Source organism: Schistocerca nitens, chromosome 1 (genome assembly GCF_023898315.1).
Source record: "Schistocerca nitens isolate TAMUIC-IGC-003100 chromosome 1, iqSchNite1.1, whole genome shotgun sequence".
Taxonomy (NCBI): domain Eukaryota; kingdom Metazoa; phylum Arthropoda; class Insecta; order Orthoptera; family Acrididae; genus Schistocerca; species Schistocerca nitens.
In genome coordinates, this window is record NC_064614.1 from 1,131,887,804 (window position 1) to 1,131,909,418 (window position 21,615).

Below are 21,615 nucleotides of genomic sequence, written 5' to 3' on the forward strand. Positions count from 1 at the left end.
AGATGAAGAGGCTTGTACAGGATAGAGTAGCATGGAGAGCTGCATCAAACCAGTCTCAGGACTGAAGACCACAACAACAACAATCCAACTGTTCGTCTGTCCATCTGTCTGTTCAGACCTCTTTTTCTCAGGAATGGGTACACGTATCAAGTTGAAATTGATGTCACATGCTAAAAGATTTGGCGGTGTAATAAATGTAAGCTTTTAAGTCAATGCAATCAAAAGAAACTGTCATTCATATCAGATATTTTGATTTTCGCCAACTCACTTATCAAAATCTATAGTGTACTTCCCATTGGCATAGAATCATGAAACTCAGTGAGCAGCAAGCTTTCACAGTAAAAGGAACGGAAAAAAACCGACAGTTGTTAATTTATAATTATATCACACGAAAAAAGCATATTTGTCATTCTCGAAAGTCTTGGAATTCCCAGGACCGATATCTTGCCAGTACCGATATCGATAACAGGGGAAAATCGTCACGATTCTCCATTCCCGGAATGGCGGAACTAGCTGTATACATAATTAAGTTTGTATGGAACCCTCGGTGTGCAAGTCGTACTCTCGTGTATCTGAATTTGTTTTGGATCTATGTTACAGTAATTAAGGTTAGGGTGACATACATGCAGGGTAGTCAGAAACAGCCTGAAAAGCTTGTAAGAGTGTTGCAGGGTAGGTTGTATTGGAAAACAGCTGTTAAGTAAAAAATTCGGTAGGTTGCGCCTTTTCCGAGTAAATTACCATTGAAGTTAGCCAATCAGGCCGTTGCCCGCACCGGTTCAAGTGGCCCACCATATACAGTAAGTGTCAGTTGTTATCATAATGTAGATGATAGCGCACGACACTGCTCAGTCTTTGCCTCAGGTTCGAGTGTTACCTCCATACCAAGTCCAACTTCAGTTTTAGTAAACCAGACGAAGATCACGTTTGGCGAAATCGTCACTGGTGGGTGTGGCTTGAATTTGTGTACACAACAGTCTGATTGGGCAACTACAATGCTAATTAACTCGGAAACGGCGCAACATATCGAATTCTTTTCGTAACAGTTACTTCTCAGACCAACCTTATAAGTTTTTCAGCCTGTTTCTGATCACCCCATATAGAGGCAGTCATTTTTACTAACAAATTATAATATAATTAAGATTATGCTAAATACACGGGATGGTGTGATAATGGGTCACCAGATAAGAGCACAAGGGGCACTTTGCTTACCTAAAGAACATGAATTAGACTTACATAAACATAAGAACAGCAGTGCTTGATCTGTTTACATAAGGATCCCAGGCCAAGTGACCGGTTTGCTTACATTACTGTCAAAAATCAGAGTTGACGCGAAGGTACAGTCCCCCTACTGTTTCAATATCCTACCATTGTATACTTACTGGTTGCTCCTAAGTAAAGTTACTCCTTAGCTTACTGTGTGGGCTGCCTAATTACATATCCCCTGTGCACATATCCACTTACCTATGTTGGGGAGAACACTCACATATATTTTTCGTGGTGTAATGGAATGATGGTCTGAAAATGAATAGTTTCTTATCGTTTAAACGTATGCATTCATCGTAAAGAGAACGACTCGAAATTAGGAGAATGTTTATGCAAAGTAAGCAATGAAGTGTGATAGTAATGAAGCGCCTGGCCTTACTGTTTATTGGAAGTATTGTAACTCAAATATTTTTCTTCTTCAGAGAATAGTGAAAAAAATAGTCCAATGTCGTAAAAAGTATCCAGCCACTAACAGAATGGCTCTTACAAGAAGGAACCGAACTTTAATTTCTTCTCTACGCCCCTCACTCCCTCTTACTCTCATCCCTCACTTGCTCATTTACTTCATTCTCGCAAAAATAGTAAAAAATAATGCAGCTTGCGTTTAAATTGTACTTTTTCTTTTCATTTCTCTTTATCACTCCTCTTTTGATTTTCTTCTCTATTATTACGCCCAAAACCTATAAAATAGTCCAATTTTGCATATTTCGTATTTCTTCACCCATTATTTATTCTCTAAACATGTGTGCCTCATAATCTTTTTCTCTCTTCGCTGACAGAAATGGAATTATGACATCCTTCTCTTTTAAGTCCGCTTATCTCATTTTTCAGACTTTTATTTTGCACGTACACTCATCTCCGTCCCTTCCTCCTTCCCTTATCTCTCTTTTTCTCTCACTTTTTCGCATGACTCCATACACCTGTGGCAGGTACTTGTAATTTTTGGCATTAATCTGATTCCCAAAAGGGGAAAATTATAATTTCAGTTTGGAAAACAGGATGGTAAGAAATTTTTGCATTAAACATGCGGTATAATGGAACTGTTTTTAAAGTTATTTCCAGTTAAAAATATAAGCGTCAATCGTAGATTACAAACCCATTCGTAAAAGTTTTATACTCTTTGTGCCTCATATGTGTTGGTATCTAGTTACTGTCAGTGTATTCGAACGTTCAGTGACGCCCATAGTCTGTCTCGAAGCCAGAAGGCAATGTGGAGCGCCCTCTTCTAGCCAGTCAAGTAAGCATCCGTACATATGGGGCATAAGCATACAGAGTGAGCGTCGAATACCTTGCAATTTCTATATAAATGGCTGACTTCCTCTGTCTGGTTACATACAACAGATTATTCTTTGTACAACTGTTACCAAACTGTCCGAATTTCCTGCCGTTTTGTCTGCATTGACCCAATTTATTTATAGTATATAGCAACAAATATGAAAGAAGAAAGTTCTACAATGCATTGTACTCAATAAACGGGCATGGCGATATTTTAACTGAATAAAAAGGAACTTGTAACGTATAAGGCGTATTTCAGAAGCTGTATACACAGAATCATTATCAATAAAGTTTTAACACAGTAGTTATTGACGCCATATACACATAAATAGAGAACTTGTTCTATGTTATTCCGGAACTGTTGGTACATTCAAGAGTGAGATGATTTAATATGCATAACCTGACAAAAGAATAAGGCACCGTAGGCCGGTGTGGCCGTGCGGTTCTAGGCGCTTCAGTCTGGAACCGCGTGACCGCTACGGTAGCAGGTTCGAATCCTGCCTCGAGCATGGATGTGTGTGATGTCCTCAGATTAGTTAGGTTTAAGTAGTTCTAAGTTCCAGGGGACTGATGAGCACAGCTGTTAAGTCCCATAGTGCTCAGAGCCATTTGAACCATTTGAATAAGGCACCCAGAAGAGATGGTCGGTTGTCATTGCAACTTCCTATAGATACACGACATCAGTCGCTATGTAAAGCCGGCCGCTGTGACCGAGCGGTTCTAGGCGCTTCAGTCCGGAACCGCGCTGCTACTACAGTCGCAGGTTCGAATCCTGCCTCGGGCATGGATGTGTGCGATGTCCTTAGGTTAGTTAGGTTTAAGTAGTTCTAAGTCTAGGGGACTGATGACCTCAGATGTTAAGTCCCATATTGCTTATAGCCATTTGGAATGTAAAGCATTAGACCAGCAGTTCTCTGTGACAAGTAGAATGACGACCAGAGTGTGTTAATGTTGTTCATGTTTAGTGTTGTTACCAGACCTGGTGGTGTATATAGGGGGTGTGAAAAGTGTCAGGTGTTGAGTTATCACTGTCAGGAACACGGAGGCGCCGTGTACTCATGTGGGACAGCGTTATCATCTCCTTACAGAGTTTGAGGTCACATATGGGTCTCCATTTGGCCAGCTGGTCGAATAGTGCAGTATCCAGACTTGTGGGGCATTCCAATGAGATGGTGGTCTGATGCTGGACTGCATGGGAACATGGGGATAAACATATCTGTCGTGAAGATATTGGTCGACCACGTCTGACCACCACGAGGGAGGATCGTCATACTGTGCATCAAGCACATCGTACCCCTTTCACTTCCGTGCCGCCATCCTAAAACAGGTAATAGACTCCCTGCAGCATCCTGTGCTATCCCACATCATTGGCCAGAGACTAGCAGCAGTTGCACTAGCGAATTATCATCCCATGTGTAGGCTGCCGTTAACATCACAATGCTAACGAATGTGTGTGGATTGGTGGCATGAAAGGTAAGCATGGATTTCTGATGAACGTCATGTTGTTTGCAGCGATGGATTGCAGTTCTGCATCACTCCAGATGACCATTGTCGGCGAGTACGGCTGCGACATGAGGAGAGGTCCAGTTCTTGAAGTCTTTCCAAATGGTACAGCGGTGTTACTCTCGGCGTCATGGTGTGGCTATGACTTCAGGCCACGGATGGTGGTGAGTGAGGGACCTCTTATAACACAACGATATGAAGCAGACACCCTGAGTCCTTACGGTTTACTTCTTATGCCATGGTATCGTGGTGCCAGTTTTCAACAGGACAACGCTCGTCTAAGCAGACACATTGTCTATGATATATTGAGGTACTTCCGTGGAGAGCAAGATCCACAGATCAGTCCCATCTGTCCCCTGTTAGAACATGTGTGGAACCAGATCGGATGTCACTATATGCCAATACGATACCAATATTTTCGGGCCAGCTTGCCTCAGACGAGATACAACGGCTTTGGGCACCCTTCCCAACCGAGTCAGTCCAGGGGAGTGCAACATCATATTGATAAGGTCCTTATACTGCCAAGTTTCTTGTGAGTTTCACTTAATGTTGCAACCACTCCAATAACATCTTATACACTCTCAACCCCTGAAGTTCCATTTCGTTTGCTCCTCCCCTTCTGGATGCTTCACTTTCTTTGTCAGACAGTGTACCTATGCAGATCGAATCTCTTCACGTATGTCACTGTTACAATGCTGACACAAGTGCATTCATGAAAACATTTTCCATATGACTGATACTATACTGCCTAGAATACATCAGGTGCATTCCTGTCGAGTGCTTTCTTCTCAGCAGCGGACAGCAGGTAAGCTATGAATCGGGAGGAAATGTGTGACAGCGGTAGGATTGTGGTCTATCGATACTGCAGTTCACCGCTCCGTGTTTTGCTGCTCGCGTTGGTCGTGATCCAAGAACCATAATACGAAAATGGAATCGACGGTTTCAGGAAGTCTGTGTTCAACACTATGCAGGATCTAAGAAGTTCTGCGCTACTAAGATCTGAGAGGGCAAACATATTGCAAGTCCAGCCATCCCTGGAGCAAGAGTGGACAGCAAGAGTTTGTAGCAGGAGCAGCCACACATGCATTGCGACTACGTCTGGACCGCTACGAACTCGCAGGTAGGCGACCATTGTTGCGACTTCCGTTGACGCTGCCATGGAAGAGGTGCACCGGTAGTTTATGCGCCCAAGTAGACACATGAGTGCCAAAACGTTCTCCTTTGAGAAGATTCCCAGTTCTGCGTACAGCATCAAGCTGATCTTATCTAGGAGGATAATTTTTCAATACTAAAGAATTTTTGTTCGATTAGGGGAAATTGATACACTCCTGGAAATGGAAAAAAGAACACATTGACACCGGTGTGTCAGACCCACCATACTTGCTCCGGACACTGCGAGAGGGCTGTACAAGCAATGATCACACGCACGGCACAGCGGACACACCAGAAACCGCGGTGTTGGCCGTCGAATGGCGCTAGCTGCGCAGCATTTGTGCACCGCCGCCGTCAGTGTCAGCCAGTTTGCCGTGGCATACGGAGCTCCATCGCAGTCTTTAACACTGGTAGCATGCCGCGACAGCGTGGACGTGAACCGTATGTGCAGTTGACGGACTTTGAGCGAGGGCGTATAGTGGGCATGCGGGAGGCCGGGTGGACGTACCGCCGAATTGCTCAACACGTGGGGCGTGAGGTCTCCACAGTACATCGATGTTGTCGCCAGTGGTCGGCGGAAGGTGCACGTGCCCGTCGACCTGGGACCGGACCGCAGCGACGCACGGATGCACGCCAAGACCGTAGGATCCTACGCAGTGCCGTAGGGGACCGCACCGCCACTTCCCAGCAAATTAGGGACACTGTTGCTCCTGGGGTATCGGCGAGGACCATTCGCAACCGTCTCCATGAAGCTGGGCTACGGTCCCGCACACCGTTAGGCCGTCTTCCGCTCACGCCCCAACATCGTGCAGCCCGCCTCCAGTGGTGTCGCGACAGGCGTGAATGGAGGGACGAATGGAGACGTGTCGTCTTCAGCGATGAGAGTCGCTTCTGCCTTGGTGCCAATGATGGTCGTATGCGTGTTTGGCGCCGTGCAGGTGAGCGCCACAATCAGGACTGCATACGACCAAGGCACACAGGGCCAACACCCGGCATCATGGTGTGGGGAGCGATCTCCTACACTGGCCGTACACCACTGGTGATCGTCGAGGGGACACTGAATAGTGCACGGTATATCCAAACCGTCATCGAACCCATCGTTCTACCATTCCTAGACCGGCAAGGGAACTTGCTGTTCCAACAGGACAATGCACGTCCGCATGTGTCCCGTGCCACCCAACGTGCTCTAGAAGGTGTAAGTCAACTACCCTGGCCAGCAAGATCTCCGGATCTGTCCCCCATTGAGCATGTTTGGGACTGGATGAAGCGTCGTCTCACGCGGTCTGCACGTCCAGCACGAACGCTGGTCCAACTGAGGCGCCAGGTGGAAATGGCATGGCAAGCCGTTCCACAGGACTACATCCAGCATCTCTACGATCGTCTCCATGGGAGAATAGCAGCCTGCATTGCTGCGAAAGGTGGATATACACTGTACTAGTGCCGACATTGTGCATGCTCTGTTGCCTGTGTCTATGTGCCTGTGGTTCTGTCAGTGTGATCATGTGATGTATCTGACCCCAGGAATGTGTCAATAAAGTTTCCCCTTCCTGGGACAATGAATTCACGGTGTTCTTATTTCAATTTCCAGGAGTGTATATTTTGCTTGCTTCAAGGTGGTGGGTATGTAGCACAGCTTAAAGCAAGGTCTATGAATGGAGATGAGGAGGGTAAGGGCACTTGGGGATACTAACATAAATTTGATGTTAGCAGGCCCAGGAACCTATTAATTCCCTTGCCGTCCAATGATTCAGTGCAGTATTTGGGAAGAAAGAGGGAGGGGGTGGGGATACTGGTTCGCGAAATGTGTCGTGTTGGCTACCTGTTGGCTTTTTCACACGAGGCCCAGTTTTATATACAGCTTCACGATTTATGTATTCATGTAAGGAGGCTCCAAAGAGAACAGTAATGTCAGACTGTCTTCAAGATCATCACAAAAGCCCAGCAGCGTATTTCATGTTAAGGGGAGCCATTAGGAACGCGTAAGCGGTAAATTGGACAGCAAGCATTCCGCTTCCGACGTATTATGAACGCTGGTAATGTCCTATCTCCCAAATCTCTGCAACGTTATCTTCCAACAAGATAATAGAAGACTGCTTGTTGCATATGCTGTCCTGACCAATCTCGATGAAGATAGAGTGTTTGACTGTTTGTGTGGTCAGTACGTTTTCCATACCTCTCACCCATTGGAAACATCTGGTCATGGATTGCCAAGAGCATGGCATGCCACCATTTCTCAGCAACTATGACTGACGAACATTGGCACAGATTTTTAGCAGCATACACAACTGTCATCCAAGCGCAGTTCGGTCCTTTGCACAGCTATGTTTGATATGTGGTTGATGTCAATGGTGGCAGCTGTGTGTACTAAATTTAGCATCCTGTCAAATCCCAAACTGTGTTGACGTCGATCATTGATAACGTCTCTCCTGCAATGTCCACGCAGCATCATCGGCGACGTTAATCCGATCGAGGCTTGAGCCTCACTCGTTTTTCATCAGACTACTCTGAAGTAGTGAAAATTTAATTATAACCACCTTGTCTGTAGAAATTAGATTTCTTTCAATTCCCGCTGCCTTTGCATGCCAACTGTAACGTTATACTGTCAGACTTCTCTTAGGTGGTCACATATTGACATCATACGAGAGTGTCGCCCGTGAAGAGTAGATGAATACTACGAGGGGCGTTCGAGATGTAATGCAACAATTTTTTTTCTCGGCCAATTTCGGTTGCAAAATGCAGAAATTGTTGTGGGCATCCTGAAATATACCAGCTTCAGCCCCTTTTGTTTCATGAAGTTTCGATAGGTCGCAGCACTATACATAGGCCCAAAATGCCCTCTGTGACCGAGCAGAGAGTTGTCTTAGAGTTTCTTTTGACGGAAAACCAGAGCGTCGCAGATATTCATAGGTGCTTGCTGAATGTCTGCGGAACCTGACAGTGAACAAAATCACGGTGCGTCTTTGTTGAGGCATCTGTCATCATGGCAACAACTTTGCACAAACCTGTCCAATCTCCCGCATGCTGGCTAGCCTCACACAGCTGCGACTCCTGCTGTGTTGCAACGTGCGGACACTCTTATTCGAGGTGATCGACGCATCAGTCAGACCCCTCGCTCCTCAACTGGACGTCTCCGCTGGGAGTGCTGACACACTCGTCCATCAGTTGGGGTCTCAAATGTTCCCCACCTCCTAACCAAACACCATAAGGAAAGATCAAGGAATTGCTTACAGTTAGGAGGCTGATAGTGACAACCTTTTTGCCGAACATTCTGATAAGCGATGAAACATGGGTTCATCATTTCGAACCGGAGACAGAACGGCAATCATAGGGTGGCGCCGCAACATCTCTTCACTGAAGAAACCTCATGGCAATGCTCTTTTGTGACTCTGAAGTGGTTACTCTGTTTGATGTTCTCCCTCATAGTTCAACTCTTGAAGAAACGACTTCAGCGTGTTCGTCGCCACAAAAATGCAAACGAACGTATCCTTCTCTGTGACAACGCAATGTCTCACACAAGTCTGCGCACCCGAGGGGAGATCACAAAACTTGATTGGACTGTTCTTCTTCGTCCATCCTACAAGCCGGATCTCGCAGCTTGCGACTTTCATCTGTTCAGCCCAATGAAGGATGCACTCCGCGAGAAGCAGTACGTGGATTATTGCGAGGTTACTGAAGCAGCAAGGTGTTGGCTCAGAGGTCGACCAGTAGAGTGGTACCCTGCGGGCATACAGGCTCTCTCAGTAAGACGGCGTGAGGCCGTCACACTCAACGGAGATTGTGTTGAAAAATAAGGCTTTGGAGCAAAAAGAATGGGGAATAATACGAGGGCAGTTCAATAAGTAATGCAACACATTTTTTTTCCTGAAACTAGGGTTGTTTTATTCAGCATTGAAATACACCAGGTTATTCCCCAATCTTTTAGCTACACAACAGTATTTTTCAACGTAATCTCCATTCAATGCTACGGCCTTACACCACCTTGAAATGAGGGCCTGTATGCCTGCACGGTACCATTCCACTGGTCGATGTCAGAGCCAACGTCGTACTGCATCAATAACTTCTTCATCATCCGCGTAGTGCCTCCCACGGATTGCGTCCTTCATTGGGCCAAACATATGGAAATCCGACGGTGCGAGATCGGGGCTGTAGGGTGCATGAGGAAGAACAGTCCACTGAAGTTTTGTGAGCTCCTCTCGGGTGCGAAGACTTGTGTGAGGTCTTGCGTTGTCATGAAGAAGGAGAAGTTCGTTCAGATTTTTGTACCTACGAACACGCTGAAGTCGTTTCTTCAATTTCTGAAGAGTAGCACAATACACTTCAGAGTTGATCGTTTGACCATGGGGAAGGACATCGAACAGAATAACCCCTTCAGCGTCCCAGAAGACTGTAACCATGACTTTACCGGCTGAGAATATGGCTTTAAACTTTTTCTTGGTAGGGGAGTGGGTGTGGTGCCACTCCATTGATTGCCGTTTTGTTTCAGGTTCGAAGTGATGAACCCATGTTTCATCGCCTGTAACAATCTTTGACAAGAAATTGTCACCCTCAGCCACATGACGAGCAAGCAATTCCGCACAGATGGTTCTCCTTTGCTCTTTATGGTGTTCGGTTAGACAACGCGGGACCCAGCGGGAACAAACCTTTGAATATCTCAACTGGTGAACAATTGTGACAGCACTACCAACAGAGATGTCAAGTTGAGCACTGAGTTGTTTGATGGTGATCCGTCGATCATCTCGAACGAGTGTGTTCGCACGCTCCGCTATTGCAGGAGTCACAGCTGTGCACGGCCGGCCCGCACGCGGGAGATCAGACAGTCTTGCTTAACCTTGCGGCGATGATGACACACGCTTTGCCCAACGACTCACCGTGCTTTTGTCCACTGCCAGATCACCATAGACATTCTGCAAGCGCCTATGAATATCTGAGATACCCTGGTTTTCCGCCAAAAGAAACTCGATCACTGCCCGTTGTTTGCAACGCACATCCGTTACAGACGCCATTTTAACAGCTCCGTACAGCGCTGCCACCTGTCGGAAGTCAATGAAACTATACGAGACGAAGCGGGAATGTTTGAAAATATTCCACAAGAAATTTCCGGTTTTTTCAACCAAAATTGGCCGAGAAAAAAAATGTGTTGCATTACTTATTGAACTGCCCTCGTATGTTGTAATACCCCCGAAACGGCTCGATCGATTCTGATGAAATTTTAAATGAATATTCGGTAGGTCTGAGAATCGGTCGTACTCTATTTTTCATACCCCTAAGTGATAAGGGTGGTAAACTCCAAAAATCTTTTTCTTATTTTTTGGACAGAACTTTTTATTTTTATTTTCTCATGATGTGGCATCAAAAAATACACTCAATCCTAAATTTTCACCTTTCTACCACAACCCCTATTTTTCAATAGTGATGTTAGTAATTTAATAATTTTCAACCTCGGCTGATAACTGATCAATTACCATTTGATCAACGGCTTGATCGATTCTTATGAAATTTTGCATGCATATTCGGTACGTCTGAGAATCAGTCGTAATCTATTTTTCATACCCCTAAGTGATAAGGATGGTCCACCCCAAAAAAAAAAATTTCTTGTATTTTGGATAGAACGTTTTATTTTTATTTTTTATGATGTGGCATTACAAAATACACACAACCCTAAATTTTCACCCTTCTACCACCAACCCCTATTTTTTAATAGCAATTTTAGTAATTTAATGCTTTTCAACCCTGGTCGATAACTGATCAATTATCACTTGATCCGTTATCCCCGCCAGATGTCTACCGGTGAGAGTCTTTCACTTATCGATAGATAGGTAATTGAAGAAAACGTACCAAAAGCAACGACTCGAATATCCCTCTTTGAATCGACGTAACTAGACCGAGAAGTTTAACTAGGTAGCACGCGTCATTCGCGAAACCGACATTTAGGCCTAGCGCACACGCATCGATTTTTATCGTACGGAAATATATCGTACGATCAAATTCTTTCAGTGGAACAAAGAAGTTCCTATGCTCTCCGTTGATGCTCTAAAAGAATGTCATCGTACAATATTTTTACGTACGATAAAAATCGATGCGTGTGCGCTTGGCCTTACTCATAATTTTGGCGAACACGTTTCGACACGAAATTTTTGCTATGTTTGTATGCTCATGGACGAGCCGTGTATCGGCTGCAATTGTTAAATCCGCGCGATCTACCGTAGAAACGCTAGAACTTATAATGGCCGATAGTGTCGGACTTCCCCCTAAACCTTTTCTCACTCTCTACACAGTTTTCGGCCATTATTATTGTTTGTGTCACGAGTTCCCGCCAACAACGGCTATTGTGTTACACGTATACACTGTGTTACACGTATACATTATTCTTATAGACTAGAGATAATTTATATGGCAAAACAACGTTTGCCTGGTCAGCTATAACATATAAAGATTTTCAGAAGCGGAACAAAGTTCGCCGGATATACATTGTGTTACATGTATACATTATTCTTATAGACAAGAGATAATTTATATGGGAAAATAACGAATGCCGGGTCAGATATATAACATATAAAGATTTTCAAAGGCGGAACGAAGTTCGCCGCATATAGCTAGTTTAGAAATAAAATGTGTTGCATTACTTATTGGAGGTCCCTCGTAATTCCTAGTGTGCTCCCGTCAGTCACAGCAACGGAAAGCTATAAATATAAGCGTCATTAATTGCTAAATAAAGAGCTGTGTTATTCGATCGTGAGTGTTAACCGACTGGTATCTTTTACCACCTGCATACACAAAAGGATAAGACAACGCAAACCACTTGCAACTTTAATCGTATATTTATGATACCGAACTGTACATGGACAATAATTTTGCTCGTACTTTGTGATTGGCTATACTTGTGGCAGGCAGCGTACTTAGCAAAACAAAAGTGTGAATACTTAACTGTTAAGAGTACGGCTGTCGAGAGGCAGCTCGAACCGAGAGCTCTGGCGAGAGAAAATGCGAGGCAGAGTGAGCCAGAGTTCGGTGTCGCTGGGCGGCAAATGCAGCTCCTTCTTCAGTCTCCTCATTTCTTCTCCGGCGCGACGCTTCTCGTGAGGGCGTGCTTTCAGTGCTTCTTCGAGTGCTTTGTGTTTCTGAAAACAAACGTGAGTAGTCAACAGATAACGTTTTCAAAAACTACAAAATTGCAATGGGTATTTAGCTGATAGTTTAAAGTAAAAGTGAACGTAAAACGACAAATCTGTATAGAATTCAAACAGACTTTTTTTTGCCTGAGTTTCTCCTGACGTATACATCTTTGACATAACTTCCGGGAATTCAGCCAGGCAACACTTTCAGCGCCGCCAATATTTCGGCGGGAGAACACCCCGCCATTTTCAAGGCAAACTGCAACTGCAACTATAATAACAACGAGATATTGGCATGCACGTCCAGCTATTGGGACAGTGTTATTAAGGAGGCAGTTGACATTAAATTAGCGAGCAACCTCGTTAACAGGGATGGAGGTATTTGTTTAAACTCTGTTTGGAATCCGGCTCTCTCCCTTGTCAGAAAACGGAGGGACAGAGTCAATGCTACCTCACCTGCGAGTTCGTAGTCTCACTATCGATATCTCTGACTTTGGTCATCTTTGGTGGCACTAGTGTTCAGTGTGTGTGTTAACTTTCCTGCATCAGTTCGAGAACCGAAGTTTTAAATTTGCATGTACGTCGCCTGTCCGTTGCAGTTTGCCTTGAAAATGGCGGGGTGTTCTCCCATCGAAATATCGGCGGTCACTGAAAGTGTTACCTGGCTAAATTCCCGGAAATTTTTTGAAAGGACTTTTTGATGTTAGGAGGAGGGAAAATGGACACCACAATATTCAGTATTTTCAGTAAATTAGGTGAAGTTAATAAGTATATTCAACGCTTTTCGGCACTTTTACTGACACTCTTAAGCAGGTATGTTATGACTACAATATCAATGAGTTACAATTGAAATCAGTAAACTCATACAAATTCCTGGATGCAATTATTTTGGTGTATATGAAGTGAAGCATGTGAAGCAAACGAAAATTATGGCAACTACACCTACCAATTCGTGAAATATAGCAGGAGAAACCATGGAGGTAGTGACCACATTCAGTTATCTCGGTTCCCAGATCTCTGCTGATGGCGACTGCAGCCATGAAATCCGGAGACGCCTGTTGCTCGGTAGACAGGCGATGTCAAACCTTGACAAGGTTATAAGGTCCAGAGATATAACACTAGCAACAAAGATCCGTATTGTGAGGGCTATGGTCTTTCCTGTTGTGATGTATGGATGTGAGACCTGGACCATTAGAAAGGCTGAACGGCGAAGAATTGACTCCTTCGAATTGTGGTGTTGGAGGAAACTTCTTAGAGTTCCATGGACTGCAAAGAGAACCAACAGATCAATACTGGAGCAAATAAAACCAGATTTCTCCCTGGAAGGTCTAATGTTAAAATAAAAGCTGACCTACTTTGGACACACAATGCGAAGGCATGCCTCACTGGAAAAAACATTAATGCTGGGGAAGATTGAAGGAACTAGAAGAAAAGGACGTCAGAAGATGAGATGGATCGATGGCATCACAGAAGCAATGTGTTCCAACCTGGAAGGTTTACAGGAGAAAGTGCAAGACAGGAAAAAGTGGCGTGATTTGGTTCGTGGGGTCACGAAGAGTCGGAACCGACTAAACGAATAGAGAGAGAGAAAGATATGAAGTGTAATAATCACATAAGCTCAGTCGTACGTAACACGTTGGTTCTTTGTCAGTATAACTGGAAAACGCCGTCCGTCTGCAAAGAAGACTTCTTACAAGACATTCGTGTGACCCATCCTAGAATATCGCTGATTTGCGTGTAACCCATATCAAGGGGGTCAGCTCTAGCGTTCGATTCCACTTCTCGGCGTTGAGAGTACGTCCTGTGTGACGTCATGAGTTTACGATGTGAAGCTTGTAAGCCGCATGGAGGTATAATAAGAGGAGATTTCAGGACATCACAAACTTGAAGCCGGCGTCCGCCTTGTTAGTTGCCCCAAGCATTAGCTTCTGGTTGAAATCTCTTGATCGATAACGTCAGTTTGCGTCAGTTACATTGTGCTAATTATTTCGATTGTAGCCTAAAGTGTAAAGGAATCATATTTCGTACGTACGTGGACTCCTTCATGCGAAATTTTATGTTCATGAATTACGCTTGCGCCGGTTACTGTTGCTTACAACAGATAGTGGCATTATTTCTGTCATTTGACTTTAGATTTCCTGTCAGACTAACTCTAATAGTTCTCTGGATTAACGCTACGAGAAGGAAAGATAGCAAATGTACCAAAAATAGCAAAATGTGTGCTTAGCGTTTTCGGGTAGAGGGCAAAGTCTGAACGTTAGTTTCATCAGTTCGTATTAAGCGCCTCTGTTGTGTATTTGACGGGTTATTTGCCTAGAGGATAGCTAATGAATCCCCACAACGACACTGACGTGCCTTTACCTAACACGGTTCCATTCAAGTAGGCCTCATTCCTTCTGAGGTCTCTGTAGCAATCGGTTCGCATTAGTTTATAGTACATTATGTGCACCTAGCAGCATATTTGTATACCTGATCAGGTTCATACCGTATTACTCCCTAATAGGGCGGAAGCAGGAGACTGGAATTGGAAATCGAGCCTTAATTGTGCCTCTGCATCAGGAAGGCTATACAATAGTAACATACGAGGGGCGTTTGAAAAGTCCGTGCAAAAATAAAAACTACTTACGTGTTTGGGGTAAACATTTTTTATTTTTCGACATAATCTCCTTTTAGACTTACACATTTCATCCAACGCAGTTCTAATTTGTTGATCCCTTCCAAATAGCAGGATTATCCAAGTCTACAAAACAGCTATTATTTGCTGCAATCACCTCCTCGTTTGAATAAAATCTTTGCCCCGCCAGCCATTTCTTCAAATTGGGGAACAAATAGTAGTCCGAGGGAGTCAAGTATGAAGAATAGGGGGGATGTGAAAAGAGTTGGAATCCTATTTCCATTAATTTTGCAACCACAACTGCTGAGGTGTGAGCTGGTGCATTGTCGTGATGGAGAAGGACCTTTTTGCGGTCCAATCGCCGGCGTTTTTCTTGCAGCTCGGTTTTCAAACGGTCCAATAACGATGAATAATATTCACATGTAATAGTTTTACTCTTTTCCAGATAGTCGATGAGGATTATCCCTTGCGAATGCCAAAAGACAGTCGCCACGACCTTTCCGGCCGAAGGAATGGTCTTCGCCGTTTTTGGTGCAGATTCTCCCTTGTTTAGATTGTTTTTTGGTCTCAGAAGTTTAGTAATGTATCCATGTTTCATCCACAGCGACGAAACGGCGCTTTAAGTAATGCGGATTCTTCCTGAACAGCTGCAAGCCATACTTGAAACACTTCACACAATTGCGTTTTTGGTCAAGCGTGAGCAATCGCGGAACCCATCTTATGGATAGCTTTCTCATGTCCAAATGTTTATGCAAAATATTATGTACCCGTTCATTCGAGATGCCCACAGCGCTAGCACACACCTTAACTCTTCTGTCATTCATCACCATATCATGGATTTTATCAATCATTTCTGGAGTCGTAACCTCCACAGGGCGTCCAGAACGTTCAGCACCACTTGTGCCCATATGGCCACTCCGAAAATTTTGAAACCACTTATAAACTGTTCTAATCGAAGGTGCAGAGTCACCGTAATGTTTATCAAGTTTCTCTTTAGTCTCCTGAAGCGTTTTGCATTTCATAAAGTAATTTTTAATCACTACATGAAATTCTTCTTCGTATATTTCTTGATAATCACTCGATTTCCTTGATTTACACGAATGCCAAACGCAAAGAAATAGACCAATATGGCTGAAACTTGGTGTGGTCGTCCTTTCCAAAGATGCTACTAACTAAACATAACCTCGATACGCGCCGGTGGTGCCATACCTCGGACTTTGCACTGACTTTTCAAACGCCCCTCGTAAGTTGGAGTAGCCAAATCTACAGTGGTGTATACGTTGCAGCGGTTCAAGCAGATTGGTGCCCATGCAAGTGTTCCGCTATTAGGAAGACCACGAGAAAAAATCATGCAGGAGAGATCAGTTCATATACCTGCGGTGACAAAAATCACGAGATGCCTCCTAAGATCGTATCGGACTTCCTTCTGCCCAGTGTAGTGCTGCAGCTTGAATTGGCATGGACTCAATAAGTCGTTGGAAGTCCCCTGCGGAAATACTGAGCCTCCATAGCTGTCCATATTGCAAAAATGTTGCCGGTGCAGGATTTTGTGCATGAACTGTTCCATAAATGTTCGATGGGATTAATGTTGGGAGAGCTGCGTCGGTAAATCATTATCTCGAATTGTTCAGAATATCCTTCAAATCAATCGCGAACAACTGAGTTCCAGTGACATGAGCACTGTCATCCATGAAGATTCCATCGTTGTTTGTAAACCAGAAGACGATGAATGGCTGCAAGTGGTCTCCAAGTAGCGGAGTAGCGGAATATAACCGTTTCCAGTCAATGATCGGTTCAGTTGGACCAGAGAGCCCAGTCTATTATATGTAAACACTGCCTTGTTGACTCCATTCGTGGAGTTTGCGCCATATTCTAACCCTACCACCAGCTCTTACCAACTGAAATCGGGACTCATCTGATCAGGTCACGATTTTTGATACGTCTAGGGCCGAACTGATACGGTCACGAACACAAGAGAGGCGCTGGAGGTAATGTCGTGCAGCTAGGAAAGCAACTCGCGTCTGTCGTCTGCTGCCATAGCCTATTAACGCCAAATGTCACCGCACTGTCCTAACGGATACGTTCGTCGTAGGTCCCACCTTGATTTCTGTTGGCGTTTCACGATGTGTTGCTTGTCTGTTAGGACTGACAACTCTACGAAAACGCCGCTGTTCTCGGTCGTTAAGAGAAGGCCGTCGGCCACTGCGTTGTCCGTGGTGAGAGGTAATGCCTGAAATTTGGTATTCTTGGCACATTCTTGAGACTGTGGACCTCGGAACGTCGGATTTCCGAAAGATTTCTCAAATGGAATGTCCCATACGTCTAGCTCCAACTATCATTCCGTGTTCAAGTGTATTAATTCCCGCCATGCGGTCATAATCACCTTTGCACATGAATCACTCGAATACAAATGACATCTCGGCCAGTGCACTGCTCTTTTATGCCTTGAGTACGCTACACTACCGCCTTCTGTATATGTGCATATCACCATATCATGTCTTTTGCCACCTCGATGTATGTACAGGGTAAACAGCAGAGGACTTGAACTGCATCTGTAATTCGCGAGAAAGTAAATAGTATGCGATCAACCCCAGTCTCTGTCTCAACAGTGCAATGCCGACTCTGTGATCAAGGTTTACAGGGGCGCATAGCGGTCAAAAAACATTTATTACCCAAACAAAATAATGTGATACGTTTGCAATGGGCACAGCAACATAAGGTTGGAGCGTGCAGCAATGGCCCAAGGTGTTATTCACGGACGAATCTAAGTCTGAAATATTTGCAATCTATCGACAAGCGTTTGTTCATTGACTTCGTAGAGAATAAATGAAGAATCATTTCGTGATGCAAACGGTGAAGCATGATGGAGTGTCGGTCATGGTGTGGGGATGTTTTGCGGGTGAAAATGTCGGTGATCTAGTGCTAATTAATGGAATATCAAAGAAGTAAGGATATCACAGGATACTGATCAACAATGCAGTTTCGTCTGGCAAGCGACTTATTAATCATGGGTTTGTCCTGCAGCAGGGTAACATGCTTCTTAATTGTGCAGACGAATGTCAGTAGAAAAGAGAAATGTATGGAACTGAAGAATATGATTTGGCCAAGTACGTCACCGACATAAATCCTGCTGAACTCTTATAGGATGAATTTGACAGGGAGGTCAGCAAACTGAGGTTATCTAATGTTGAATACCCGTGGAATAATTTACAGACATGCTGGGCTGCAATTTCTACAAAACCACTACAAAATCTCCAGAATGCCCAAAGTTTGTGCAGCTGTTCTATGGTCAAAGAGTGGATTCTTTCAAGAGGCTAAACTATAACCATATTGTATTGTACTTAATGATAGAAAGAGAAAATATTAATTATTTTGTTGGTCTATTTACTGCGTACGATGTGTTTATACACTGAAATACGGTATACAGCTTTTCTCACGGGCGACCGAAAACTTTAGACCGGTAGTATAGGTCTTCAATTGTTTAGTCACATTCGCTACGCAGAATAAGATCAACGTGTACTCTAGCGCAATACTATACTATCTAAAACGCAATGTCTTGAATAACTCATAATCGCCTAGCGCCTACCGCTACGAGTAGAAACTTGAAATTTGAAGAGGGTATTGATCTTATACTGGAGGCGTCATTTTAGAAGGAATTTTACGAAAGTTCACGCATAAGGGAGTGAAAAAGAGGGTGAAAGGTTTTTTGAAAATATATCGCTATAGAGGCAAATTTGAAGCTAGACCTGCGAAAACTGGTACAGTATTTTGTTTCTGGATCAGAAATAAAGAAATGCATGTTTTTGCATTTTTGGAAATTCATCCCCTGTGAGGTGAAATAGTGGATGAAAGTTTTTAAACAAATTATTATTAAATAACTACCGAAGTATTTTTAAGGCTACATACATGAAAATTGATATTTGATTTTTCGGTCACAAATAAAAAAAAAACGTGTTTCAGCGTTTTTGAAAATTCAATCCCTAAGAGAGTGAAACAGTGGATAAAATGTTTTACGAAAATATTTCATTGTGAAAGCACTTTTAAAGCTAAGTCTACAAAAATTTGTATTTGGCTTCTCTGTTAGAAAAGTAGGTGTTTCATTGTTTCTGGAAGTTCATCCTCTAAGGGGTTGAAATAATGGGTGAAAAGTTTTATGAAAATATGTCATTGTGAAAGCATTTTTAAAGCTAAATGTTTGAAAACTGGTATCTGCCTTCTCGGTTAGAAATGAAAACACATGTGTTCCGCTGTTTTTGGAAATTCAGCCTCTAAGGGGTTCACTGACTCATCATCGGCCGGCGATGCCGCTAAAGGATAGAGACTTGAAATTAGGAAAGGGCGTAGATCTTGTTCTGTGCGCCTCGTTTAACAAGGGATTAGATGAAATTCATTCCTACTGGGTGAAATAGGGGATGAAAGGCTTTTAGAAAATATGCCATTAAGACGATTTTGAAGTTAAAATTACGAAAATTTGTATTTGGCTTCTCTGTTGGAAATAAGAAAAACACGTGTTCCACTTTTCTTGGAAATTCAACCCCAAAGGGGTGAAAAAATGGATGAAAAAGTTTAAGAAAACATTCATTACATTAAAAAATTTAAAATTGAATCTGTTATAATTGGTAAATTCACTTTTCAGTTAGAAACAAAGAATTATGTGTTGGGGGATGAAAGTCTTTATAGAAATACTACCACAAGAACGCAATAGGCGTGATTAAGAGAAACCTTAGGCTCCAGTTAGCAGAATCGCTTTTTGGTCAGAAGTACATTCGGAAATAACCTAAATTAGCGTGAAAAGCTCTGAAGCTGTTTCAGTTTGTGACATGGTATATATATATATATATATATATATATATATATATATATATATATATACCATACAGTCTACGCAAGCGAAGCAGCAGGTTTAAGCTATGAAGTGTAGGAACCGTCATAGGTAAAAAAGGAGGCAAACTTGTGTTCATTGGCAAAATACTGGGAAAAAGAAATGTATGTATACTAAGTAATGAAGTATACAAAGAAAGACTGTACTGATGGTCACAAATTTGTTTGACCTATGGGAGAGAAATCTGAACTGCCTCGCGCTTAAAGATATACGTCAACTCCGCTCACAGGATAGAATATTCGTCGTCCCGTTAAAAGAGCACACTGGTCGCTTTGGAGCGCTCGTACCAGGTGCTCAGATGACCTTCCACTGCTGACGTAAGTGATGGCAGTGATGATGTTTTGTTTAATGATGATGATGTCTGGTTTGTGGGGCGCTCAAATGCGCGGTTATCAGCGCTCGTACAAATTCCCAACCCTTGCTCAGCCCAGTCTCGCCACTTTCATAAATGATGATGAAATGATGAGAGCAACACAAACACCCAGTCATGTCGAGGCAGGTGAAAATCCCTGACCCCGCCGGGAATCGTGCCCGGGACCCCGTGCTCGGGAAGCGAGAACGCGAACATGAAACCACGAGCTGCGGACGATATTTTGTTTGTGGGGGGCGCTCAACTGCGCGGTAATAAGCGCCCGTATAAAGTCCCAATTTTTCCACAGTCAAATTTTTTACACACTTGAATCGAGTCACTGTCAAGAATGATGATGATGAAATGATGAGGACAACACAAACACCCACTCCCTGGGCGGAGAAAATCTCCAACCCGACCGGGAATCGAACCTGAGACCCCATGAACCAGAGGCAACAACTAGACCACGAGTTGCGGACAGTAATGGCAGTGAAGTGGTCTCTATGTGTCAGACACTTGTATGGAATCAACACAGCAGGATGGATCGACGTAAAGACGCGACAGGAAGGTAAAAAGGAACTACTGTGTCTGGATCTACCCACGACCAAACCGTGAATAAAGTCGCTCGATTTATTGGTGTATCAAGGAATGACAAACCACTCGCAGTCATGTAACATGGAGTAAGAACAGTGGTCGTAAAAAGATCCCAACCGACAGGAGACACGATACGAGTATCGCGTCTTGCCAGTGACAGTCATTTGAAACCACAACAGGAACTGGTGCTGTCAGTGATACAGGTTCATCTCAAACAGTTTCTGGGCGAAAAGTGTGCAGGTCTCTCCATGCAATTGGAATCGGGTACTTCGAAAAGAGCCATTGCCCACAGTGGCACATAAAGCCGCGCGTGTTCAGTGGGCCAAACGACGTAGGAGATGAACAGTAGCTGACTTAAGGTGAATAGTGTGGTTCCATGTTATCAAATGACGCCAGCCATATTCGCAGGATTGCACGATATCGTTTCTGATTTTATGAATGAATCCCCTGAGAAATTGCCTGGGATTGTTCAGAAAAGCAGGTGAAACGTAGCAGTCAGTATCCCCACAAAACTGGTAGCTGTATTGGGTGTGATCATCAATGAATCACTTCAGCCGGATATTGTCTACATGAAGAAATTTGTGGATTCTCTTCGTCGTCAAACCGAGGCCATTATCAAGGCTAGAGGCAGTCTTACGTGGTATTAGCGTGTTCACACCTGGGAGTGACTAAGACTACTTACAAAGTTCAAGAAATAGTATTGAGAGACGGCCTAGAACAACACTATTTCATCAAAAGTATCCGGACACCTGTTAGTGGACATTAATATGGTGTATGTACACTCTTCGCTTTTATGGCGGCTTGAATTCTACTGGGGACATTTCCAATGACGTGTCTGAATGTCTCTGGAGAAACGGCAGCCCATTTT

The 21,615-nt window shown here is 43.7% G+C and overlaps 1 protein-coding gene across 1 annotated transcript in view; it reads right to left on the reverse strand.

The window, feature by feature from the left end:
* Window positions 1-21,615, reverse strand: part of LOC126232198 (ensconsin) — a 110,120-nt gene that overhangs the window by 17,725 nt on the left and 70,780 nt on the right. The window contains exon 6 of the mRNA XM_049942528.1: window positions 12,122-12,314. Within this exon, the coding sequence (XP_049798485.1) occupies window positions 12,122-12,314 (193 nt within the window). The remainder of the gene's footprint in view (window positions 1-12,121; window positions 12,315-21,615) is intronic.